Source organism: Rhamphochromis sp. 'chilingali', assembly GCF_963969265.1.
Source record: "Rhamphochromis sp. 'chilingali' genome assembly, chromosome: 20".
In the NCBI taxonomy this organism is placed as follows: domain Eukaryota; kingdom Metazoa; phylum Chordata; class Actinopteri; order Cichliformes; family Cichlidae; genus Rhamphochromis; species Rhamphochromis sp. 'chilingali'.
In genome coordinates, this window is record NC_137947.1 from 7,408,289 (window position 1) to 7,436,209 (window position 27,921).

At 39.3% G+C, this 27,921-nt stretch overlaps 1 protein-coding gene across 3 annotated transcripts in view; it reads left to right on the forward strand.

The window, feature by feature from the left end:
• Positions 1–2,058: 2,058 nt before the first annotated feature.
• rmdn2 (regulator of microtubule dynamics 2) overlaps positions 2,059–27,921 on the forward strand; it is a 55,663-nt gene continuing 29,800 nt past the window's right edge. Inside the window, exons 1-2 of one of the 3 annotated variants that reach the window (XM_080868910.1) lie at positions 2,059–2,211; positions 20,392–20,846. In XM_080868910.1, the coding sequence (XP_080725036.1) occupies positions 20,401–20,846 (446 nt within the window). In that variant the 5' untranslated portion in view covers positions 2,059–2,211; positions 20,392–20,400. Of the gene's footprint in view, positions 2,212–18,997; positions 19,049–20,391; positions 20,847–27,921 lie in introns of those variants that run through there. The other 2 variants (XM_080868909.1, XM_080868908.1) reach the window with 2 other exon arrangements.

The following is a 27,921-nucleotide window of genomic DNA, read 5'->3' on the forward strand; positions in this document are numbered from 1 at the left end:
GATTGCTTCCTGTTTTTCTTCACGCTTCTTCGGATGCCTGCTGGGAATCCATTTGTCGCTTGAGTTTGATTTATAAAACTCTTATCTGCTCACTCAGTAAATAACATTCCCTGATTGAAGAGGAAAATGCTTCTGTTTAAAGCTGACACATTAAATTTATTTGTTGCTACTGGAAGCATCAACTGATGAGATGAATCACTGATCCATAATTATGTTTTTCATTACATTTAGCAAAAGTTATAACACAGATGATTATAATGAGTTTTTATGATGTCTAAAAGCTTTCTTCTGAACTTTACATTATCAGAATAACTGCATGTGTGTGTGTGTGTGTGTGTGTGTGTGTGTGTGTGTGTGTGTGTGTGTGTGTGTGTGTGTGTGTGTGTGTGTGTGTGTGTGTGTATGTGTGTGTTGGCCACTTTTCATCAGCTTTACATAGAAGCATGTGTGGTTTCATTTCCAGCAACAGAAATGTGCTTCGTAACATCTGGTGAGATTATCTCCAAAAGCTCGGTTCATTACAGGCGTTGGAGGTTCCCAGCTGCCGACTTAGAATCACTTTGATTGCGCTGATTGCATCCATACTTCTTTTAGAATTGCTTTATTGTTATTTAAAAATAAGAAACACATTCCTGTGAGATTTTTTAGGGGGGGGGGGGGGGGGGGGGCGATGCATTTGGTGATCATTTTAGCGGCAGCTCCGCATACGGCGCACATCCCGCAGCAAAGCACACGACTGGCTCCAAACTAGCGCTGAGCACGGAAAGCCAGAAAGGCATGGGAAGATGTGAGCCAGGACTCCATCTGCTGTACTTATTATCTAAATAGGTTTAATTTGACAATTTCATTCTTTTAAACAGCGAATGTAAGTCAGCGTGGAACTCCTGTCTCTCCTAATAGGCCTAATTTATCACTGTAGTTTATTTTTGTTTTTTCCAGAACCCATCAGATAAAGTCATTCACTGCATGTCATGGCCACATGCTACAGTAATTCTTAACATGTTAGCAGACAACTTTACATTTATACAGAGCAGAATATTCTTATCAAGATGTGGAGTCACGGCGTGTTTGGTCATCTGATAATGGATCCAGTATTCCACTGTCCTCTTAGCTTTTCCTTGGTTTCCATTTAACTCTGGAAGAAAATGTCTGAATTCCAAGAAACCACAAAATCACATTGTATAAATAGCATAGCATGAAAATACCATGAGCAAGTTACTCGGCACATCATCATTATAAATTGTGTTTAAGAAGTCAAAGCAACAAAATCTGGTGCTAAACAAAGAAAAGAGAGATGACAGGAAGAAGGATGACTAAACCCCCAGGACTTTGGATTCAAGCAGTGTTGCTTGTTATGGTGACCCTGTGCAGTCAGGCTTCTCTCATTTTTCTCGTTCCAACTTTAGAGATGTTACAGTTGTCCTTATGTTACTTTGCCAAGGATAAATCTCTTTTGGGCTCTTGGTAGCCTAGTTGAAGGAGATGGTGTGAGCTTAACATAATCTTGTTCCCCTTGTCTGCTCCCCTGACCTCTGACGGTGGTTATTGTAGTTGGTGCTGATCTTATTGATTGTTTGTTGAATTGAGAAAACATGCAGTGATGAGTATTTTGTCTATGTTCAAACTGTGTTTCTGAAATGCTACCTGCTGTAACTCTTAGGTAACGTCGACTCTGTAGTTTAAGCGCTGAGTCTGGTGATAGATGCGGCTGCCTGCCCAAACCTGTTGCCAGAAGGCAGGAACACCGCAGGTATTTCAACTTGACACCTAAACACCAAATGAATCCCTCTGACTGACATTCCACTCCACCTCTATTTAGGTGTCCCTTTACTTTATGTAACAATACATGCCGCACAGAGTATCATACTCTGCGTTTCTCAGCTTAAAGACAGAAATTAGCTCAGAAAGGATTGTCTGGAGGCCTGTAATAACGGCTCGCGCCTCAGAAACTCTAGTATGTGTCAAAAGGAGGCAGAGAGGGAGCTGATGTGGGGGCTGCACAAATGCCAGGGATACCTCAGCCTTTATTGTATTCAGAGCCAGTGAGCGTGTGCAGAAGGTTTGAGACACCGAGCGTGTGCAGTCAAACTGAGTGTGTGCCAACAGCCGTGACACAGAGGCCAGAAAAGAGCTGGAAGGGCATTTGATCATTTGGATACAGGAACGTGTGTGGTATCAACTGAGACCATCGAAGAGGACTCTGATTGGAAGGTGCGCTGATAATTAACTCACAATTGCATCTTTCCAGTTAACAAATTAGTAGTTTCTGACCCATTTGACTGATCTAATTATGATCTAATGTTGCCTGTAAGCATCCAATATTCTCGATTAAAGGTTTAGTTAATGAATGTCCTGGAATGATCTGAGTGCTCAGAGCCAGAAGAATACCTAAACATAAAGTCGGTTCTTGTAGTAATGAAATAAAGGACCTTATGTTGCTGTAATTTAGCAATGATCATAGCAGGACAGCATATTTCAGTGAAAAGCTGCTAATAATAACTGAATTGTTTGATTCTTTTGAAGGGTTGATATAACTGAACTAATCAAGATTAAACTTTGGTATCCAAAAAAAAGAAGATTTTCTGCTGTGTACTTTGGCTAATGTGCTAAAGATCTGCCTGTTAGCACTGAAACATTAGCATTTAGCTGCTACATCTGACTATAACAGCAGTTTTGTGCTGGTAGCATCTGTTTTCAAAACAAATCAGATGAGGTTAGAGGTTGACAGTCCTCAGTAAACTTGCCATCAGAGCAGATTTCTTTTCCCTCTTTAAACCACGTGACTCTCAGCTGAAAATAGTTTACCTTTTGGAATAATGTCAGAGGAGAAAAGTTGGAAAAGATAAGGGTTGTTGCAACATAGTAACAAGCACCAGATAAAAACACTCATTGGGCCTTAAAATGCAACAAACCTGATGGAACCAACTAGCAGAGACGTGGCAGTGACATTCAGTGACTTCAAGTGAAAGTGGGCGAATTAGTGGTGATATAAAGTTGGTGAGTCCCCAGTTTTTCTCAACTTTGAAGCAAGTGATTGAAACAACTGCCAATGAGAGTGAAGGATAGCAGATGGTTAGCCCCCAGCCATACAGGCCTAGAGACTGCTTGGTAACCACCTGACAACGACCGGTATTTAGGTAAAAACAAGTGTTACTTGACTGCTTGCAAGTTGTTGCTTGAGGTTACTGGTGGTGTGAAATGTATTGCTAAAGCTCTAGTTTTACAGGCCTAGAGACCAGTCAGCGTCCTGCTAGTGATCACTGGTCACTAGAGAAAAATATATATTCCCCAACTGGTTGGCGAGTGGTTGCTGGCTATTGGTAAGTGAAACTAGTTGCGATTGCTTTGGTCACTGGTAGATTTCTGCAGTTGCCTATAGTTTGTTGCCAGCTACTACAGCTGTAGTGAAACTAAAAAGAGTATAACATAAACTGAAAATAGAGACCATTTGCCTTCAAAATAAAAGTTGCAAATTTTTGGATTCATGGTAAGGGACAATTTTACTTTGATATCAAATTCCTTGGATTTTTTTAGCTTTCAGTACTGCTTAGCAGTCAGTTAGCAAGTGTTTGCAGACAAGTCAGTGTTCTGACCAGTTACACCCAGCAACAGCTTGTAACCTCCTGCAGTCGGTTAACCGGTCAGAGAATACACCTTTGTCCCTGGCAATCCGAGGTTCCCAGTGTTGCTGTAGGATCAAAGCCTTATAAAGGAAACTGCTGTCTGGACTGTCCACCAATGAACAGCCATCAGCTACAAATCAATGGGTGATGAGCAGATTGTTTCACAACAGTTATGCATATATCCTCATTCAACGGGAACTATGACGTGCCTTTGATGTATAATCCTGGCCTTAGTCATGTAAAGCACTTACTGACTTATTTACTTACTACTAAGTTTGTCTTTGGTGATAAATTGCACTTCTTTTTCCTCTTTGGTACTTTTCCCACCTTTGAGCGACTCACACATTAAAACGACTCATAATCACTTCAAACTGTAATAGTAGTTTACAGGATTTTTGGCATGAACACCTTAAAGACTAATTAGGCTGAAAGCTACTGGAGAAGTAAAGACTTTTGTTCTGTTAAAGAGCTTTTGAGGTAGACATGATAGATGAGTGAGGCTTATCGGTAAGGCTTATGCAATATACTGTACTACAGAATTTGCCCTATACAATGTTGCTTTGATTTAGAAGGCAATAAATTATAGTGATATTAGAGATAGCTGCATACAGTACAGTCTGGGATTTCTTTTATCAAATCAGACTCCAGTCTTCTGTCTCCGGACAGACAGTGACTTTGTATCTATTACAGTTTATTGCAAAACAATGGATGATGATGAAGTAACCTTTTATTCAGCCAGGGCAGAGAGAAACATTTATTTTCACATGCATCTGTTACCATTGCTCAGCCACTCTTTATGTTCTTCTGCTATGATTAGCAGGGATTTTTCATCCTGCTTTGTTCCACTGCAGCACCTTCCTAACCTTACAAGTCAGATCAGTCATGGAAAACCAAACTCTAAAAGGATGAGAGTCAGGCTCAAGTCCAAGCCAACAGCTTTCTTCTGCCCATGGTAGCTGGGTTATACAAAGGCTGAAGACAGAGAAACACCCCATCCCCATCTGGGAATCAAATCCCCCCACAGGGCTGATCAAACGGATATCTACACTTCTCCCATGTGGTATGTATTTGACATGGGGGGGGGTGCAAGGTCAGTGTTGGTCCCCGCCATCCCAATATCAGGGCTGAATCATGTGGGAAGACATATCTGACCTGCCCCATCTGTGCTTGGTTATCACCAAGTTTCTGGAGCCAGGGCTTGTCATCAAATCCAAATCTACGGCCACTGATATACAGAAGTGTCTGAACTGACCATGTGTTTCTCTCAGTGAAAATCAATTTTGGCGGCTCTGTACGTCGCTATAAATGGAAATCTTTTTGTGACTATGAGTCATTCAAAATGTTTGGCCCATTTAAACAAAAATTGTCCAAAAACAATCCAAAAAAAGACCTCAATGCTATTTAGAAAATAAAATATTGATTTAAACATATTTTTGGAGAGCATGTTGGAAAGATTCTGAAGCTCAAACAAATAAATGTTGCCTTGTATGTTGCTCACATCCAACATCTTTCTGAAAATATCATTTTTTTTAGAATCAATTCATTTTTATCTATATAGCGCCAAATCACAAAAAGAGCGGCCTTAAGGTGTTTTATATTGTCAGTTAAAGACCTTACAATAATACAAAGAAAGCAGAGAGCCCCAACATTCATGTAACCCCCTATAAGAAAGTGCTTTGGTGACAGTGGGAAGGAAAAGCTAAACTTTAACAGGAAGAAACCTCCTGCAGAACCAGACTCAATGAGGGGCAATCATCTGTCGCGACCGGTTGGGTGTGAGGAGCGGAAGACACAACAAAGACATGCTGTGGAAGAGAGCCAGAGGTTAAAATCATTAATAAATAAATGCAAAGTGGTGATTAAATACATAATAAATGCTCACTCTCAGTTAAATCTGAATCTATCAAACAGCTCGATGACTTTATTTTGTGTCATCCTCAGTTTTTAAGGCAAGTGAAGGCTTTTCCAATGTTTGTTGAAGATTCTCTTTTACATTGGTTGTAAGGCCCTATCTACCATAAAAGATCTCCCAGCTGGTCTCTGAATATTCAGCTTCCCTCTAAACAAGAAGAATCTCACAGTCCTTTGGTCTTTTTTTCTTTGGCAGCCTCTTCTCCCCACATTAAAGAAGTGTGGATTAAGGATACTGGTGAGGCGATTATGGATGAGTTCTTGGCAAAAGGACTATAAGGGATAAAACTATGTTCTACGATTGGGTTCAACTCAGTGTCGTATGTTTCTCTTTTTGTTCTGCTACCTGTGAAAAGTCTCTGCTGTTGCTGCAAGCTTATGACTTTCTGGGAAGACAGTTTTCATTTGTACAGCAGCACACAGAGCTGACAGCTAATCCCAGAAGTCTCTGTGATATTGGTTTCCCAAAAACTCCTCCTTTGACTCTTCCCAGAGCACTGCAATAAGACTACATTTTTTGCATGGCTGTCACTTTAGACTCTGTTCAGTGCCCACCCCAGTTTTCTAGAGAACAGAGAATATTTTATTGCACATGTTTTTGTTATTACTATTTCGCTGTATTATATGATCAGCCTGTATTTCAGTCTTGACCTCAAAGGATCCTACTCCAAGGACATTCTTATGTGCACAAGTATGTGAGTTAACAGTTGGTTGTTTTTTGTCTTTGTGTGTTTCTTGCAGAAAAGAATGAAAAAAAAAAAAAAAGCATTCTCAAAGTTACACATTTATATATGAAAATATAAAAGCAGCGTTTGTGTGAGATGTGAGGGCATGGCATTGGTGCCTGACATTCAGTTATTCTCTGACAGGATTTCTTTTCATTTCTTGGTTGAAATGTGTTGGGTTTGACAACAGGGGCAATTCAGGTTACTAACCCACAATGAGTGGGCCTCTACGGTCCGTCTGTCATGCCTGTAATGCACTCTTTTAGAAATACGGTGGGCCCGGCTGGCGTGCATCCAGACCAGTAAAATACAGTAAGCCTGTGCATACATTTGTGAATAAAGAGGATGACAGAGGGAGTGAGAGTGTTTGAGTGGGAGATATAGCAGCAATTTAAGTTCTGTACAGGTTTTCAGTCGACACGTTCTTGTGTGTCGAGTATGTGTGTGCGTTTCTGCTTCACCAGGTGTCTGGAATGCATCTAAGCAAACAGGCAATATTTCACTCGTATGGTCTTTTGTGTCGCTGAACGGTGCACATTTAGGCCTGCAAAGAAAGCCTGAGAGTAACAAATGTTAACTTAAGGCCTCCCTGAAACAATGCCTCTCTCTGTACGCATGAAAAATTCCCCAGCAGCCTGCCATTACATTGTTTAGAATTTATATTTCCCAGAGGCGCACTTTGCCGACACATTCGGATACCAAACAAAAAGGAATGGTTTGCATTTCTCTCTTGCTGCCCTGAGGTAGCTAAACATTCATTAGTCACTGAATTAGACTTAATCAGCTCCACATCACTGTGTGATCAGCTGCAGTAACGCCCCAGGAATGTCGGTGTTATCGTTAACGCTGATGACCGACGCTGTGATTAACGGCACTACGGGGTGTGTTTATCCTTTTTCCTCGCAGCACTTACTGTTTCTTTAACATCTAGAAATAGCATTGCGCATTTAACTCGGTGACTATATTTTTCTTCCATTTAAATTTAAATGTTTCCCTCTCCTGAGCATTTTACAGCAGGAGGAGGAAAAAATAGATAAATATTCCTGTGTCACTGGTGTTATATTACAGCACAGCTGCCAAAAATAAGATGGGACTGGTTGAAAACGGAGAGTATGTGGAATAAATGAGCCAACTAACTTTGGCAGAAAGTTATTTAGCTCATAATAAATTATAAAATAGGAACAGGAAAATTTATATTTATTTCTGTTCAGGCTGACACAAAATCAAGTGGAAATTAGGGTAGAGGGCAAAGTCAATCTAGTTATTTTCCCCCTCGGACTCTATTTTCCTCCTACCTTTCATCCTCGTGCATGCTTCCAGTGCATTTTCACATATTTTAAAAGCCTTAAAGGCAGAAAAGGAAGAAAAGAAAGAGGAGGTAAGTCTGTGAAAAAAGAGTAAGAGAAGAGGACAGAAATAGTTGAGGGTGTGTAGGCCCGGCTCTGACCACTGGCATGCATGAGGAAGCAGCCTCCATTCCACAGGCCAGCGGATGGTTTAGAGACACTACAGAGCACACAGCTCAGCAGCCCACATGCAAGTCCACTGGCCTTCCCCACCCTCGGCTATTCTGGGCCTCTTTGCCACTGTGGTGGCTTTCACTCAGCAACCACACAAATAAAGCCTGAGCAAGAAAAACATGAGAAACTGGAGGTAGAGGAGAGGAGGGGGAGGAGATGCATTGTTTACTGTTTATCTTGTTTTTTTTTTTAATTTCCACTTGCCAACATATGGTTAGGGAGCTGATTTACGGGACTGCGGCGTCGCTAAAACAAAGTCATCTAGCCGGAGTTTACAATAAGCTGGCACGAGCATCTCCCAAAGGTTTAAAGGATAAATCTGCTTTATGTAACTGAAGTCTTATTTTTTCTGTCATGATGTTGTTCTCAGTAAGTGAGAAGGTAAGTACGGGAGGTCAAAGTTAAACTCAAAGTTAGATGATAATCAGTGATTGGCAATCATCAGCTTGGGCCCTTGCTTTCTTTTTAGATACGGTTGTCTAACCGGATGGTTAGTTTTTGAACCTATGCGATCATGTTTCATGTCACTCGTGTTTTTGCTAACAGTATCACCACATTCCCAGTGTCAGCTATCAACTTGGCGAGTACGGTGTCATTAAAGCTTTTACGAAGGATGGAAAGTAAGACTCGGAATGATCCTTTAAAAAGGAAGCACCGCCCAAGTTACAGTTAAATTATGTGAGTCTTATTTTCATTACTCTGCTGTTAAAATACTGATAACATAGCTAAAATTCTAGGATGTGGCGCGGTCACTTGTCTGCCCACAGGAAATGAGCAAATCAGATGCTATCACAAGTCAATAGTAGCGGGTGAGCAGTAAAAACTGACTACTTTACCATAAGTAATTCAAATTCAAATTCAAATTCAAATTTTATTTGTCACACACACACAACCATACACAGTATGACATGGGGGTGAAATGCTTGTAGCTGTACAATGCCCGACCATTAAATGACAGAAGAAAAGTTTTACAATATTTACAATTTACTACAAAAATTTACAAATTTACAAGTAGATTCACTGAGCATAGAGTTTATTTTTTTAAGATTCTTTTAAAAACGTTATTACTAATTCCTGTTAAACTTAAAGGACTAAATTTGATAAAAGAGTATAAAAAGTCACGTCAGAATATTTGTCATGCAATAAAAATACACTCATCATTTCACAATAGTCTCTTAAGTCATCGTATTGTGATATAAAAACCTGTGGCCAATGAATCAGCGTCACCAAGAGCCACTGAGAGGCGGTGCCAGAGATTCTTCTCATTCGTGTTTAATGATTTATCCGTGGGGATGTGGAATTAGTAGTAAATACATGAGTAAATCTGGATGCAGATGTGTGGGATTTGAAAGTGACGCACAACACAAGCATTTGTTTTAACGTTTACCTAAGGAGGAAGTGAAATCCTTGGGATTAAAACTGTCTCGGGCCAAGATATGGTCATGTCTAATGTTTTAAAGTACAATAAACAAACATAAAAAGTAGTATTTCACAGAAGCGAGATGCGAGTGGCAGAATATACAGCTAAGCCCGCAGTTATTCATACCCTGCTTGTTTGTTTTTTGTGAAGCAGTGTATATCATTTACCTAATTAATTTGCCAAAGGGCTCAAATACATAATAGTAGAATAGTACGATTTAATGCTTTTTAACTTTTAACATGGAGAATAATGCAAAATGTCAGTGTTTATAATTACACATACCCGTCATAGCAATCAACAGAATATTCTTTTTGCTTAATCGCATCTTCTACTTTGTTATTGTAGTTCGTAACCATGATCCTGCATTTAACTTCCTGTATCCTAAACCACTCCTTCTTGCCGTAGACCTCCAGCTGAGTTAGGTTGAAGGCCTTGAATTTCAGCTCCTTCAGCAACTTTTCATTGGCGCTGAGGTCGGGACTTTGAAATGCCCACTTCTAAACCTTCACACGATTATTGGTGAATTTACTGCTGTGAAGTTACGGCATAAACCCAGATTAGAGGTTGAATATCTTGCACTTTCTTCAAGGGTCATGATCATGATCCATTCGACCTTGACCACAGTTCCCACCATCATGCTTCCTTGCTTTTGTCCTCCATACAAAGGCTGTGCCCATGTGTCCAGAAAGCTCAAGTTTTGTTTCCTAAGACCACAAAATAAATAACCAGAAAGCTTCTCCCTTCTCCAAGCGCTGTTTTCTAAATGCCAAATGTGCTTTCAGAAGCATGGGCTTGAGCACAAACATAATGAAGAGTTCACTGAAGTGTAGCCCTTGAAATTTGTATCCACTAGTTTGACAGATTCTTCAGGATGGCCTTGGAAGTGGTTATTGGATTGCTAATGACTTCCATGCCAAGACTGGGGACACTTTGAACTTCCAACCTGGAACTTTCAAAGTGTCTGAGTGTTCTTGAGCTTCCCATGATGGATTGTACAGTAGCCTTGTGAACTTGGAATCGTTTTGCAGCCGTGTTTTAGCTTTGAACCTCTTTATGGGCAGTCACAAGGTTCAGGTTACTTACTTTAGTTCACAGGAATATTTGGTCTGCAGTAAATAAGTCATTCATCCACATTTTCAAAACAAACACAGACAACCAAAAACAGACCAACATAACACAACACATAAATAAATAATTATAAAAGAGAATCCACGTAGCGTCATGGGGGCTAGCAAAATCTTGACCTCAAGTCAACACTGAGCTCCTCAGTCTTTATCACAGTAACATTTGATATATTGGCAACATGTGATTTTAGAATCATGGTGCAGGAAATTTAGATATTTAATCAAAACTAAAATGTTTTGAAGTTGTGACGTTTATAAGAATTTTTGTATTTTGCCTTAAAATTTGAGGATAATTATCGATGTCAATAAAACTAAAAAAGTGTTTATACCTATTGTACCACCATTACTTATATATTTTTGCAGATAAACATAAAGGATAGACATTGTTTCACAATACATAAAAACAGGGAAGGCGTATGAATAATTGCCAGCTTAACTGTAGGTTAGGATGACCCTCAGCTTAGTATATGTGACAAAGAACAGGCAGAAGCACAGCTAGCATTCCAATAAACAAGAAACACTGTGACTGAGCATTCCAGCTAGGGTCCAGCTTGTCCTGACTCCGACTGAAGTGTCTTTGCTTGTTGTGGAATTTTAGTGGGTGGGTGGGGGGCTTCCTCTGGCTGCTGGCTAACACTGTCAACACTGACTACAAGTACAGATAAACCCTGCTTCTCTTTCTGTCTATAGCCACTTTCTTATTTTCTCTAAGTTCTCTTGATGAGGTTGATTGAATTATTTGTATTTTTAAATCTTTGTTCAGATCTCTAGTAAAATCTTCATAGAGCTACTTTAACTCTTGGTTGGACTACTGGTTGGACTACTGCTCCCAGATGGCCACATATGTGCACATCTGGGAGCCACTTTTCATGTATTTTCTATCCTCTGGTTAAAAGTATCTCACTATGGCCGGACATGAGCTCACAAGACAGAAGAATCAAAGTTTTTACTGTCCTAGCTGCTAGTGTGTAATGATATTGTCGTGACGATCAATGTTGGAGAAAGTCTGACATGGGTTTGGCCAGTGCGAACTAGAATGTAACCTTTATGTCCTCTGATAGCAGCACTTTAGGAAAAAGAAGAAAACACAATGATTTAAAGATTTCAGACAAAGTGTTGGATGGTGCAGCAGTTCAATGTGAGATGAATAAAACATTTGCAACTACATGAAACAAGCTCTTTGTAGTTCCTTTCTTTAATCTTACCTTTTATACTGTGTCTACATTCCCATCAGCATAGAAAGCACGATTTACACCGACTGAGGACAGACAACATTAATAGCTGTGAACTCTGTGATGTTGTGTACGACTCACCTCTTTCTTGCCGTGATAGTGAATTCAGTAGATTGACCATTCCATTTTTTATGAAATCATTAAAGATTGATTAAAAGAAAACAAGGAAGCACTACAACTTCTGTTGCTCTTTGAAGCAACAGAGTCTCCTGAGACTACTGCACATGCTGAATTATTAGCTTCTCACTGTATTTGGCTTCATTTCATTGTTCACACTCTATAGTACAGTCTGCAACTGAGGGCATGATTCCAGTGTAATTAAATGCTATTTAAGTCAGGCTATATTATTACATCTTACAGTTTCTTTTTTATTTTATTTTACTAGTTTACCTGGGTTTTTTCCTTTGTTAAATTATGGGGATATTTTTAGGGGCAAGCTTTAAGATGTTCAGCCCTGATATTGTAATAGAGACAAAACACTTTATGAGGCCAGCTGACTCATGGTAACATAGACATCACAGTTTCAATATGCTTTTGAAAATGTTTCCTGGTCTGAAGAGTCGTGATTTCTGCTGTGAAATTCAGATCTTAGTTTAAGGATTTGATGTAAACAACCTAAAAGCTTGGATGCTTCGATCCATCCTGCCTCGCATTAGTGGTTCAAAAAAATTGGGATTCATTCATGTTATGTTCTCGTTGGCGTATACTGTAGTTAAAGTGTTTCAAAAAAAATTGTTCTCCAAAATTTCGATGATGGAATTATGTTTAAGTCACCACTAAATATGGAATTTGGAACTTCTTTAAAACAAAATGTGAAAACCTGGGTGGGCTTTTGCTAGTAATACAAACGAGGTTAACATCAGCTAGCAGATTAGCATTCACATTAGCTTAGATGTTAGTGTAATGTTTACTAGCAGCTAACATGGTTATTTAGCAACTTTCTACTCAATTGAATAAATGTGATTCTTATTCACCTAAAGACTCACATATTTATACAGTGTTTTTACTTCCACCTAAACACTTTTAACTAAGATTCCCGCTCTCTCACACAGAAGCACAGAGGCTAAAGTCTGGGCAAGTTTGGGCAAGGTGCTAAACTCTAGGGTTTAGCATCTTGCTCAAGGAGTGTTTGATACATGGGATCTCGGATCAAACTACTGGCCTTCTAAATGGCTCCACCTGATCCACAGCCGACCCAAATGTTCAAGTTCTTCATATCTTTTTATTTTTTTATGATGTGGTTGATTTTATTAGACACTGAATTATTTTGGATTATTTGGTCATCTGGGAGAGTGCTATTCTGACATCTGTTCCTATATTCTTTACTATATTGGTAATGATAGGCGTAAAAGCTCAAAAAAGATATTTTAAAACACATTACAGACTTGCATGGCATTATGGCTTTGGTGTTTTGTACAGACAGTAAGTGGAGCTTGATTTGCACTTGATAATATCTAATTATCTTATTTTGGTCTACCTGAGTAGAGCAGACATAATGTAACCAGATAGACATGACTCATACTGTCCTCACCTTGACATGCACAAATGCTGACTGGATAATGTGTCTGGAGCTGTCGACATCAAGTGCAGGCTGTGTTTAAGAGCAGATTATCTTGATCTTGGATTTATTCTCTTCTCAGCCACACAGGGCTGTTGTGTCTCAGTCAGCAGAGACTAGTGATGAAACTTAGTTTGTTCTATTAAAATAAAGACTTGCTGAGGATACTGAGGTTGAGCAATGTGTCCCGTTGCATCAAATATCCAGTCCTGACAGTGATCCTCATCCACAGCTCGTCCATCTGGTGCATCTCAACACTAATTCTTTAGGCGCCACCTTCTGGCCACATCTTGCCTACATATAAAAAAAGAAAGAAAAAAAAAGCACTTTCACTTTCATTTTACCACTGACTTTCAGCTTACTACATGCAGAGTAATTTCAATGAGATAAATAATTAACATATTTTTCCCCTTTACAGCACAGGATGACCTTCATACATAAATTTAAAATACTGACAGCTGAAATGTTGTTGATAGACTGCATTAATCTCTCAGAAGATAAGTGTCATGACCTTGTGTGTTTACATAGTAAATGGAGAGGACAGGGAGGTTTGATCAAAGTTCAAGGACAGCTATGTGCTGCTGTTGTATTTGGCTGTGCTGTTAGGCAATCATGTAGTCCTACCAAGTACTCCATGTTTTGAGTAGATAAACATTTTTATTGTTGTGGACAAAAATCTCAAGAGAAATCTGGCCCACAAATTTGCTAGTGATGTGTATCTCCTTCTGGAGGAATGCTCAGTGTCCGATTGCATGACTGATTGTCACTGCAGGGGAGGATACAAGGAAGGAAGAAATCATTAAACTACGCAATCAAAAGTCACAGAGAGGTCTCTCGATGCAATCGGCCTGTCTTAGGTTTTCCTAGAATTCATAACTTGTTAACCCCAAAAACCCCCTTAAAGCTGCTGTTGGTTGAATTTTGAAACGATCAGATTAGAAGCCATTGGACCAAATAAATGGCCAGGATGGAAATCTGTGCAACGCAAGCTAATTCACTTTATAACCAATATGAAACGCTGCAAAACTGTGCATGAATTAGAAAACTGGTGTAGTTAATAAAACAACTGTAACACGTTTACCTTTAAAACGCAGTTTTGATGTCATATTGATGATTTGTATAGTCTTTAAGCAACAATCTGACACATTATGGTGTGGTGAGTGCTATCGAAAGTGACTTCGCTTAATATAAGACATGCACAGCACCGACAAGTCAGGTAAGTGAAGACAGTGCCCTAACCCCTTAATGCCTAGTGTGTCATATTTGATAAATACAGGGTTTTTTCAGTTGTTGAGACTTCTACATCAGCAGTGTGATTTCCCCCCCCTGAAAACCTGAATAAATTGCATTTTAAGCAATTAAAAAACAAGCCGCCAGATATCACAAATAAATTACAAATTAAAAGTCATGTATGTAAATTTAAATTTTAAATAATTTTGTCAGATGGCTCAATAAATTTTCTGGCAATTATTTCAGATTTTAAGCTTTAACAGGCTAATCCTCCAACAGGGTCGCCATTACCAAACTTGACCTGGGTGGATCTCACTTCTGAACCTGGAAGAGGATGCAAATATATATTCTGGCTTCGGTAGAATATGTTTACAGTTTTGGGTATGGCAATTATAATCATTTTTGTTTCAGAACATAGAGTTCATTTATTTCTGTTTGCCACACCATGGTGCAGTGACCGTCAGAGAAGGGAACGGGAGTTTGATTAGACAAGGGAGAAAATGATGTTTCCTGTTTCTACCAAGAAATATTTTTAGGAAAGAAAACAACAGGAAACAGCTGAAATACTCATTTTGTCTGAAGATAATTGAATATACAATGAATTAACATTTTTAAAACATTGTGTTTCTGTTGACTCTTGAGACTAAACTCTGCTGCAGTCCTTTAATCTCCTCCAAGGCTTTAAGTTAAAAAGAGCAGGTCACTTATCACTAACACAAAAAAATTACTTCTAGTTACTTATTTTTGGTATCTTTTTGTTATTATTATCATTTTTATTTTCTTTTTACATTTGCTTTATTACAAGGTTTTGTGCTTGTCATGTCTTGTGTGGCAGTTTTACATATTTTACCAGCTTATGAAGGATCCAATCAAACAACAAAAGAAAAAACAGACTTGGGATTTTATGTAAATGTCCATACAACATCAACATAAAAATGCTGGGGTTATGGTTAACCTGCCATACAGAAAAAAGAGAGCATAAAAAAAATTAATGCAAGAAGAGATGATTAATTTGAAAATGATGAGGAGACAGAAGTTCAAGGCCACTTAATGTTCACTTAATCTCTGTTATCGTCTATACTTTGACTGCATTCAGTTAGAACAATAGTTATTATTTGTGCATACTTTTACAGCTCAAGCCAAAATTATGTAGGAAACGGACACTGATTCATTTGGCAATGGGAAAAGGGAAGACAGCTCGCCATGCAAACATGCAGGAATGCTATTCATGCTGCTGAGTAATACCGCAGTTGGAAGCCGCTATTGCAGACTGACGGGAATACTTTTAAACTGGGATCATGTCTTGGAAAAATATTCATGTTTCATCCACAGATGAAGCCTGAAAAACTAATTTTGGTTAACCCAGTTAACCTGCCAGACACCATAGCATAATCCCCCGCACAAGCAGGACCATGACTTTCAGCAGGAAGAATTTCAGTTTAACTGGGATGCAACTCACAGGTTTGTGTTGATTTTTGTTGGTTTTCTAACCTTGGGGGACGTACACATTAATTCACTACAGCTGAGACTCTTGGCAGACCTGAGGATAAGAACACTGAGTGCTTGCAGCTGAGATAGTCATCAGGTAGTGCTGTGAGTTAGACTTCCCCAGCTCCTCACGAACGTGATGTTGTGCATTCTGTTACACAACAGTAGCCACATCTTCATGGCTGAATGAGTCTTTAAACTATCTGTTAACACGGCACACAACTGATACAGAAGTTTTTCCTCCCACTGAGGTAGGCATGTCATGCACATGAACACTCCTACTACAAGACCGACAGGGAACAATGAGGCTTCACACTGTGGTTTGTGTGTGCAGTTCTGATAGCGATGCCTTATTTCTCCCACATATTGTTTGACAGCTGTGATGAGCTTCTGTGTGTGCACAAAGGCAATTCTGCGATATGAAAGTTTTGGCAGATGCGTGCTGAGTGGATAAAACAAAATCGTTGACAATATCTGCTCATCTCCAAGCTTTGACCCGACGGGAGCAAGGCCATGGCTGGGTGCGCCTCTCTTATCGCCATATCTTCATCTGTGGGGCCAACCCAGAGCTGCTGGCCAAGCTTTGTTGTTCTTTTTTCTTCTCCTTTTTGCACCACCATGCCTCTGGGTTTCAGGTGGGCTTTTTGTTCCCTGTGGTAACTGGATGCAGGCTGTGGGCTAAGGAACAATACAGCTTTCAGAGAGCAAGGAAGAAACTGCACGTAGCGATTCCCACGGCATATTATGCAAGGGAACTTCTCATTACCCCTGTTTTCAAGAAAGTGTGCTTACCTCCCTCTCTATAGGCTAAAGGAAACATCCATTTAGAGATCTCATGTTCATCTTCCAAATCAAATAAACACAGTCAACTTAGAAAGAAGTCATTTATGTAATTCACCCACTCGTAAGGTCATCAAGGACATTTGTTGGTTGTTTTCTTTTCCCTCCCCTGAATGAAATGTTTCTCAAACCATTAATCATGAACTTGTCTTTATGTGCAGATTAAAAAAAGCATGAAGGAAGAAGAAGATCAGCTAATACTAATGTAAATAAACAGAAAAGGATGATTAAAAAAAATACAAAACTCAATGATTTTTGGCCTTTGCCATAATTCAAGGTCACCTTTTTGGAGATTTGTATTGGACATGATATATGTTGATAACTAGATAACTAGGGAAACTCTATCAGATAAAGCTTGATATCCTTGAAGATCTTTTTTTTAGGCTTTAGTGTTTCTCTGTTTAATCAGACCATGTAAGGACAGTTCCATGACTGCAGAGTGCAGGTCCAAGGTTTATGCAGTGATAATACGTGTGCTTAGCAGTTTTTTTTAAATCCTGGAGGACATTCTGCTCAGGCTCACTGCAGAGAGACACTTGTGTGAGTGAAGCATACACAGCGGTGAGTCATTGTTTGTGCTTATTATTTCAGAATAATTGCTACTAGTTTTACATAAAAGGAATTTTAAAAACTAATTAGATGACAAAGCCTTTGCACTTTCGTTAGAGATTGTAATTGTAAAGAACATAACATTTTGAAGCAGTTATTATCTGTGTTTTCTAAATGCAGTTCTGGCACATTTGCTATTGTAGTGGACCTTGATCACTCTTTGCCTGATTATTAACTCGCATGTTGAAGCCAAGTTGAGAAAAAATTGAAGCGAGGAATGTTTAGAAACTGAAAAATAAATTGACAGATGCAACAAGTAAAGTTTAAAAAAGGTGACTGCAGTGCAAACATTGGAGTGCAACAAGAAGGAAAAGGATCTGAATGGCATATAAGGATGTTGTTTGTGCATTATCCATTTCATATCAAAGCTCACTTTATCAACATGAAGGACATGTTTCACAGAGATAGTTGGAAGATAGGAAAAGGCATGTTCTGTGATTTGTTTTTGTTCTGTTAGAGTGTAGGCCTGTACTGCCACGTAGAGCATATGCGAGCACACGTTCAGCTGAATATACAGTAATGTGCAAAAATCTTTAGTCAACCCTATTTCATTTCTTATTCTTCAGAAATAGGTTTCCAGGATTCTTGAAAGATGTCAAAGCTCTTCTTTACATGTTTGCTGCCTTTTGTTCTGTACTCAGCCAATCCATGGTTGATAGTATTCCATTATGTGAAAACTTTGAAAGCCCTTTAGACAATCTGGAGAGCCTTCAAAACAATATAGTCTGTCTCTTGGGAAGAAAAATAAAAATAGGACAGGGCTAGATCAATGCTGTTGCACACTACACAGTAAGCAGTATTAGAATTGTTAAAATTAGAGCTGGAGCCTGAGAAGTCTCTTCCATCAAAGCCACATCGTGCTCTATGCATGTAAGCACAGTGTAGCACAGATATGCATATTTGACAGCCAACAGGGTTTTAGCTGCATCAGTGGGAGTAACTGAAATGGTCCACCCACATTCTGCCTGGTGAAATAGAAGCAGTGGCTCTTACACCGTTGCTTCTCCCAAATGAACATACTCAAAAGAAATCAGTAACTAACAAAATAAAGTTTCTTGTGCACTGAGGGTAGAGGGTAGAAAGGATTGCTTTTATGAATGGCTTAAATACAGACAGGGAAGCAGACCTAATGTAAATTTGGAGTTTTCTTTCTACTAAACATGTCATTAGTGGCCCTGTGATGCATTAGTGACCTGTGCAGGGAGTATCTTGCTTATCACTCTATGACAGCTATGCCATGAGAACCTTCTGTCCCCTCAGAATAAGAGGTTAAGAAAAGGGATAGATGAATAAATTAATTAATAATTTTAGAAATGTCTCATTGAAATTTAAAATGTGATTTTCAAGAGAAATCTTGTGACAGCAGAAACTGCAGCGGTGGCAGAAATTACAACAGATATATTCTAATAGCTATGCATTAAATATCTGAAGTGGCCAAAAAAGGGCTCAATAAAATATAATGTAGAACACAGATAAGGCACAATAGCGCAGTGACAAAAGTCATTGCAATACAGGCTTTCTTTATTATTATTATTTTCTTTTTTTCATATATATATAGCCCATTCATAAACTCGTCGACAGCATTCTATTTACCAGTTTAACCAAATATATTAAACATAAGCACACAGAACCATCAGCAATCAATTTTTGTTTTTGGCACATAACCGGAACTCTTCCTTTCGGCGCCTGAGCCAGCACGGAATGTTTTTGCTGTCGCACCAGATAGCTGTCAAGCCGACAAGTGCCTCCTTCCCTACCTTACAGTAAGGTGTATATTAATGTCACTTTTCATTACTTTTACGTACATTTTGTTCATGTAAGACCTCGAGATGATTCTCTGTTACTGAAAGCGATCAATTTATGTTTTTGTATCTGTGTGACGTTAGCGTGTCGCTCTGTTTTTAACGTTGGCACGTCGTTTGGTAACTGGCGACTAAGAGCTAGCAGCATAACTTCATGATATTGTAAGCTAATTAACACAGATATCTTCTGTGCTTCTAGTGAAGCTGTGGTATCTCATAGGGTACTGCTAAGGAAAACCGTGAAAGCTTTTAAATTTCTTAATGTGCTCGGGCTGCAATAGCTGCTGTTTGACTGCTGGCTGACACGCTCCCTTGAAGATTATGTGTTGATCCAATTATCTGAGGCTAGCCACTACTAGCATGTGTCTTTGTTTAAACACTTTGTTGCTGACTAATGTTAGAAATTTCAGTGCTGGCAGAGTCTCGTTTTATGTGTTTCATATCTGGTGCTTCGTTAATCAGAAAGGGGTTTAAATGCTAAAGTTGGTCGGAAGTGTAATGTGAATTTAAATGCCATGATCATTTGTCTTAAAGAAAGCAAAGTATAGCCTATTATCCAAACAGGGGAATGTTGTTTTCCGTATAGTTAAACTCTCGCTGTTGTGTCCTTGCTTCACTTTTAGTAGACCCTGTGCAGGCAAATCTTTCTGCAAGAACTAAGTACATATTGAAATCAGTGTTGACAATGCTCCTTTCAGACACTGATCATTCATGCAAGTCATGAGACACATGTGAGTGAAAGGGCTTTTGTTTTTCTCTGTTAGCATGGTGGAAAAAAATTATATCATGGAAAATTTTCAATATTTTCCATCATTTTTTTTAAGGATGTGAAAATCAAATATATTTTAAACCCATTATATTGAAGCTATAGTGTTTCAAGCACTTTAAAAGCTCAAAAAATGTAGCAAACTTATCATAACATATTAAACTCATTTTGAGGAAATGGCTGTTCAAACAGTATAAATACAATATATCTCTGAGTTTAGTTCAGTTCACAAAACCACAGTCATGTAGAAGAATGCTGGCATGAGAGCTGCGCTTATGATAATTATAGACACCCTTCATGGGGAGGGTGAGCCACAGAAGGTCAATGCTGAAATGGCTGCTTGTTGGCAATAGTGTTGTATCAAAATGTACTCATGCAAAGCTGACTGGAAGGGAGAAGTGTGGTAAGAAAAGGTGTGAAAGCAAAAGGGATGGCCGCAGCCTCAAAAGAATTAGCAATTCATTAACTACAATCTTCCTTTCACAGCAAAGTTTCTGCAGTCAGTGACCCTCAGGTTGTTTTTTTTTCTTCGCGTATCTTCAGGTTTGCAGGATGGCCCAGACAGACAGCAAGGTACTGGTTTTGGGAGCGTTGGCTGGAGTGGCTGGTGTCAGCTTGGCTGTGGTGTGTTACCAAAATTTTAGGTCTCGGCGAAGAGGCTCGTGCCTGGGATTCCAATTTCACCATACTAATGAGCAAGGGTATGGTCTCACGCTGGTGGATGGTCCTGGTCTGCCCAGCGGTCAGGCCGAAGTGCTGGATCGCCTTGAAGCCCTGATTCAGTGTGTGTCAGAGCTGAAGGATGAAATGAAGGCGTTGAAGAACGCTCTGCCATCGCTGCAAGACCAGGTCAGAGAGGAGTTCAGGGGACGTGAAGAGGCACGGCGAACTGGCTCTCTGCACAGGACTACGCCAACACGAAGGAAAAGAACTGCGGCCACTGTCGCTGAGGCCAGAGCTACAGGCCGGAGCTCAGAGGAAGCAGAGAGTGAAGGAGGGTGAGTACTTTAAAAGCTGAAAACAGTTTTCCCTTTTTATTATCTGGTTAGAGATTTCTTAATAATGTCTGAGCAAATGTACAACAACATCAGAATCTTTTCCATTAACAGATTCTATGACAGTAATATGCTTTCCTGAATTGTCTCTCAGCAAGCCATAGAAGTCATTTGACTTCCTCCAAAGCGCTCTTTTGCTCACATACACGTAGACACATATAGACTTAAACTGAAAATATCAGATTAACAGGATTCACACACAAAATTATGCCCAACCTAAACAAATGCTACTTTTTACTTACAATTCCATCCCATTACACCAGCCTCACTAGCTGCAGCAGTTTTGAATTTTGAGTGATGAAGAAGCCGCTAGATCGAATAAATAGATACATCTACAGCACATGAGGTGCACATATTTTATGTGCACCTCATGTGCTGTTAAGGAACACACACTGCATGTGGCCAATCTGCCAATATCACAGTACTAATGCTGATACGCTGATGCAGGAAGTGCAGTGGCTCAATAATAATGACATATTTGTAAAGTAAGACTATTGTGTCCTTCACTGTTCTTTCTTTGTGAATTATAGAATAGGGATTAAGTGAGTAACACTTAGTTTGTCTCCATAAGTCAGTTACAGACTTCTCTATTGCAGTTTCTGGCTTGGTTTCATAATTGTTACACCCTTAACAAATCTTAACATTATCACAGAAGCGAATCTGTGGTGTAAGAAAAGCATGTGCTGCAAGTAAAGTTAAACAAAAGATAATGCACACTTGTGGTCTGTTTTAAGATGTGGGAATGAAAAGGCACTTAAGAAGAATTCTAATCTCACTTTTATTTCATGTTCTGTGAAGGGAAAAGTATATGGTTTTCTGTGGTTTCCTGGGAGCCAAACAGCTAGTTAGATTAAAGTGACGTGAAGTGAGTCACTGAGCAAAAAGGGAACCTGTGATCTGGCTAAAGCAAAAGCCCAAAATGAAACAGAAAGCACACGCAAAAAAAATCAAGAGTTCCAATTTAATACAACAAAACAAAACAGACACTTTGATAAAGATGAAGGGGAAGATGGGACTGATTAGGATTTAGAACCAGATGTGGAAACTGTGACTTACCTGTAGTGATTTGCACTGTTTGCCTGTAACACAACCATTGTGGTGACTATAATGAGCTCTTAACACATAGATGAGACAGAGGAAGGGCCAACGGGAAAACACCTGGAGCAGTAGAATTATGCAAAATAATAAAATGACATTAAAAGAGGAGCCAAAAAATTAGGAAAACTCGACAAAAACATAAGAATTCAAAACTCAACATCACTAGAATAACAGGAATTAAGATAGCAATAAAAACTAAAGGAATTCAGCAGAACGAAATTGAATAAGATCTCCAAAACCTCAGAACAGTGATGTTCTGAGTACATCTTCTTTCAGTTCTAATGTTTTATGTATCAATACATAAGAAATCATCTGGTCTTTAGCCATTAATGTCATTAATGTGTCATTTAACAAAAACTAAGGCAAACTATAGAACAGTTTAGTGTGAAATCATATAGGTATCCAGAGGAGTTATCTGCTGCTAATCACATGTACTTGATTATCTGAGCATCAGCAACTGTAAATATGCTGAACGCTGATGTTTTATCAGTTTGCAGGTCTGGAGGCTTCAGGTGTGTTAGTTGCTGAGGAGGACAGATATCAGCTGTTTGTTCAGTCTGGGAAGGGTTATATAGTTGTTTCCTAACAATTTGGAGTTCATCATTTATACAATGAGAAGGATTGAATAACAAGTGAATAACCTTCAAGACGAATATCAATATTCCCAGGAGTGGAAATCCCAGAAAATTCACCACAAGGTCAGGCTCTGCAGCGCTCAAAGAATCTCAGACATAACTCCTCAGTTAGAATGTTAAATATTAGCCATGCCACCGGACAATGATCCCAAGCAAAGTAGCAAATCTGCAAAAGAGTGACTGAAAAAACAGTCCAGTCAAAGTCCAGATTTCAATCTGACTAAAATGCTGTGCATAAGTGAATGCCCACAAATCTCCCTGACCTGAAGCAAGAGTGGGCTTTTATATCTTCATAAAGTATAGAGTATGAATAAGTTTTTATATGGACACAAAGAATCTGTGACATTGTTCCACCGTTTGTCCAGCACACTTCACTCAGTTACACCCCATGAGCCTGTAGAATATAACAGTTGAGTAAAAGGTTTGAAAATATCTGCCTCACTTTATGGTTGAAGAGCAATAAATGTAATTATATTATAATCAGTTTTATGCTAATTATCTATATCCATACAATCATCAGGCTGTAGTCATTTCTTACTGAAAGTAGTTCTAATCACAAAGAAGCAAACAGAAAAATAAACTGCAGATAAATATCTTAACAGGTGGTGAGTGGTAAATTAGTTTCGGGTTAGTTTACACGTTAACAGCCGTATTTGTTGATCATTATCTGCTTTTAGGAGACTTTTGGCCCACCTACTTTACCAGTTAAACCCGCTTGCTGTTTTTTTGCATTAAATTATATATGTGACAGTATGTAGAAATGCCTCAGGTGCTGCAGATAACAGCAGACCAATCAAACACCGCATGCCCAGTCATCCACCCCCTGCCAAGATGTCTTGAACTCATGCCAGCCATAGATAACATAAACAACAGGTGTGTCTATTGTGAATGGACAACCAGCTAAAATCTCATCTTATCAAAACATTATCAGCAGTTAAATAAGGACGATTAATCCGGGGCCTTAATATTTTCACCGGTTAGGAGCACTTAAGTTTTTGTTGGACCCAACAGAGACAATCTGAACACGCAAACTCTCAAACTTGTATAAACTGTGAGCACCAAATCAGAAAGAGGATATTTTAGCATGCTTTATCCAGCCACTTAACCTGGATTGACCCCCTGCTTTATTTATGGAGGAAGTGGAGTATGTCAAGTGCCATAGAGACATCACAACACTGGGTGCAGCTCTATTCACATCCTAGCCGCGCTCTTTTTAGGTGTGCAGTGAGCCTTGGATCAGAGGTGCATGACTCCTCCCCATCTCTGTTACTATCCTCCCAGTGATTATCGTACTGCCTTGGAGCAGATTTTTTAAAAAACAACTTAAAGTAGGCCAACTGAACATCCAGCGTGCTCTGAGTGTTTAATTAGTGGTGTGCTTGTTGCTTGTGCCAGTAGCGCATGAATTACTTTAGTTGGATCTTATTTAGAAGACACCAGGAGCCCTCTTTCATGATGTATAAACTTTTCAGGTCGCTACCACTGCCCTCCTGATTGGCTAAAGAAACAGTTGGGAGGTGTCAGACTGCCCTCTAGCAAATGTGTTCACAGGTTTTGAGTGACAGCCATCGGCCGCATCAAATGCTCCTAATTACAGTTGGGGTTATTATGCTTTAAAAGACATCACATCACGCACACACCTCCTATAATTAAAGAGCCTTTCCTGCCGCTCTGTTATTTGTAAGAGCAGAGGGTGTGGGGGTTAGCTGGGAACAGTGGAGTGAAGAAATTCCAGCCCCTTAGGGAGTGAGCGGCGTCCCCCTCCTAGTTAAGATTTCTAATCCTCACATCCATTTTCAAAAGCCTCTTCGTGTCTTTTCAGCCGTCTCGAAGCACAATATCTCCACAAATTATCCCCGTAAAACCCACACTCTAAGCATTAAGTAGAAGATATTATGAGTTTGCTGAAATCCAAATCCTTAAGATTAGCAAGATTAGTGCATTTTTTTTCACATAAACATTTCAGGTTAACATTTTACCTCTCTGTAGGGGCAGGGATAGCTCAGTAGGTAGAGTGGTGGCCCCATGATCGGAAGGTCGGGGATTCGATTCCCCTGAACAGCTACCCTGAGGTACCCCTGAGCAAGGTACCGTCCCTACACACTGCTCCCCGGGCGCCCAGTGGCTGCCCACTGCTTCACTGAGTGAATGGGTTAAATGCAGAGAGGGATTTTCCCCACGGGGACCAATAAAGTACACTTTCTTTCTTTTCTTTCTTTCTTCCAGAAAAAGCGGGTGAAAAAGAAAAACTATCTTAATCTTTATGATTTGCTAACAGCACAGAGGAGAAAGAAGCAGGTTTCCAACAGAGGGCATCGTGCAAGTGTAAACAGGACCTTCAACCAATCCGAAAGCAAGCTCTGCTGCAAAACATGATATGTGCACATCGTGACCAGGCAAAGGCACTTTTTTCTACCTTTCTGGAGGTCATTCCTTCAAGTGTAATACTTTTCTGTTTGCATAATTGCAAAGATTATTTTTATGAATCAACTTTGTCCTCTGTTTACAAAGAGACTTCAAGTGTGACCAGTGTTGGCAGTACAGCCTGCCTCCAACCTGAGTGCAATAATGTGTTTTACTCAAACAAGAGAACAATTAGTGTGACATAATGGCAGAGTTACAGAGCGGCGTAGTGTTGATCAAAAGCGGGTACAGGGTCAGAAGTTCCAGCTGTTTACTCCATTCACTGCTCATGTGTCACGGCGACTTCCTCAAAGCTACCTTTCTGCAGGTAAGCAGACCCATCAATCACACTGTCTTTGTGCCAAGCTGTCAGAGGCCTCATTTAAAGGTGTCTTGTAGGAACTTGTAAATCCTCAAACAGTTCCCACTGAGTTTATTCACATCACGTCGCTGTAGCTCAAGGACATTACCACTTCTTTTTTTCCTTTTCCAAAAAAACAAGCATTTATGACATCGGATAGTTGTTGATTTAAGCAGATTTAAGAAGGAGTTTTGTTTAGCGGGCAAGCCTGATCAACACACAGAAATGTTTAGAAAAAAAAAAGAAGTTCATTGTCTGCTTTGTGATTAAAAGATTTAGTCTAACTTCCCTGTGACGTCATGCAGGTGTTGCTTCGCAGCTGTCCATATCCACTACATTCACGTCTATGTCCTCAGATTATTCTTCAATGAAAGGCTATTAGCCAAACAAACACATCTGTTAACTCGAGGAAAATAGTTTATACTATGCACCCATTTCAGCTGTCTGATGCGTTTCTCGTCAAATTGGCTGGTCTCTGACCTATATCTGTTAAGTTTGACCACCCACGTCTCCCTTTTAGGTTGCTTCTTTATAGACCCGATCTTATAAACGTGATGCAAAAAAGGCATTTTTTTCCATTAGCATTTTAATCTGTTAAACAGTTTCAGTCAAACATTGTTTAATCAAGTTTTCGCTGTACAGTATTTAATCCGTATTTATATTAGAGATGGCACAATACCACTTTTTTATGTCCGATACCGATATCATGAATTTGGATATCTGCCGATAGCAATATAAATCCGATATAGGATATATATATATTCATAGTCCACCAACACTGATCAATCTAATAAACTTAAACCTACACCATCCTCCCTATTGTGGTATTTTAAAGAGTACTTAGTGGAAATATTAAACAACCTAACTAATAGGGTTGCCAGCAAAAAAAAGAAAGAAAGAAATAGGGACCCCCCCCCCCCCCCCCCATAATGCTTAATTGACGTAATCAACTTGAATTTAAAGCACGTGTTAAAAAAAATGCACAGAAGTCTATAATTTTTCTACAGTAATTAAATAGATTCAACATCTTTCTTCAACAGAATTGCAAAGGAAAAAGTACAGTAGCTTTCTAGGTTATAAATTTGACTTAATAGTTACTACACTCAACAAAAATATAAACGCAACACCTTTGTTACTGCTCCCATTCCCCATGGGATGGACGTAGAGACCTAAAATTCATTCCAGATACACAATATAACCATCCCTCCCAAACAGTGGTCACAAATCAGTCCAAATGTGTGGTAGTGGGCACATCTGCTATATTGAGATAATCCATCCCACCTCACAGGTGTGCCACATCAGGATGCTGATCTGACATCATGAGTAGTGCACAGGTGTACCTCAGACTGCCCACAACAAAAGGCCACCCTGGAATGTGCAGTTTTGGACTGATTTGTGACCACTGTTTGGGAGGGATGGTTATATTGTGTATCTGGAATGAATTTTAGGTCTCTACGTCCATCCCATGGGGAATGGGAGCAGTAACAAAGGTGTTGCGTTTATATTTTTGTAGAGTGTATATACAATAATGGATTTCTATACATTTTACATCAGATGAAAACTTTGGTTGTAAGATTCAGATAATTATTTATTAAAAGCTAGACATGAGAATTAGAAAGAAAAGTATGTTTTTGTGCCCCTCTTTCCCTGTTAATGCCCTACCTGCCCCCCTGGCAAAACTTTGCTAGATCCTGGTGTAGAAAGTAATCTTAAATAAATTCTAACAACAGCTTATCAAGCTTAAACGTGCTGCTGTTGTTCAGCCCGGTTTCCTCTTTCTGCCGCAAAGTGGGTGAAAAACAAACAAGAGAGACGGGGGTCGCGACAGAAAAGCCGATCAGCTGATTGTTGATCAGTTTCAATTTGAAGTAGCAGCAGGAGAGGGAGGGAGAGAGAGGCAGTCGCTCCATATATCGGTTGTTAAGCTTAACGTGGGAATGCTTTACGAACATTCAGAGATGAACTTACACACTTGCTTTACTTCTCTGGGATAGCTTTCTCCAAAATGATGCGATATCCGATCCAGTAATTTAGGTCAGTATCGGACCGATATGTAATATTGGATTGGTCCATCTCTAATTTATATTCAGATGATGTGGTATAGAGAGTAAAGGTTGATGCTCACTCATCTTAATGAGATCGGTTATTTTGCAGGTGGCCATTAGCACCAACACTTTTGACCAACAATTGCTCCTCCAGATGTATAGAACTCTTGCTAGTTGGCCAATTCACCTTTCAGGACTTTCTAGAATATAATGAATTTTACTGTCGTCATGAAAAAATAAATTTATAAAGTTAAAAAAAAATCGAAATAATTAATAAATTCCATTTAGGTTCTGTTACTAATATAATGAGGTCTTCATAATCAGTCCTAAACAGATGGCCTGTTCTGCTTTTAGTGTAATGTCACTTTTTGCATTGCTTTTACTGTTTCCACAGCAGAGCTAAGACAAACTTCCTTTCAGCTTTCTCTTCCAAACTTTGCAGGACAGCTGTTAGTAGCTGGTAGCTAGCATTAACG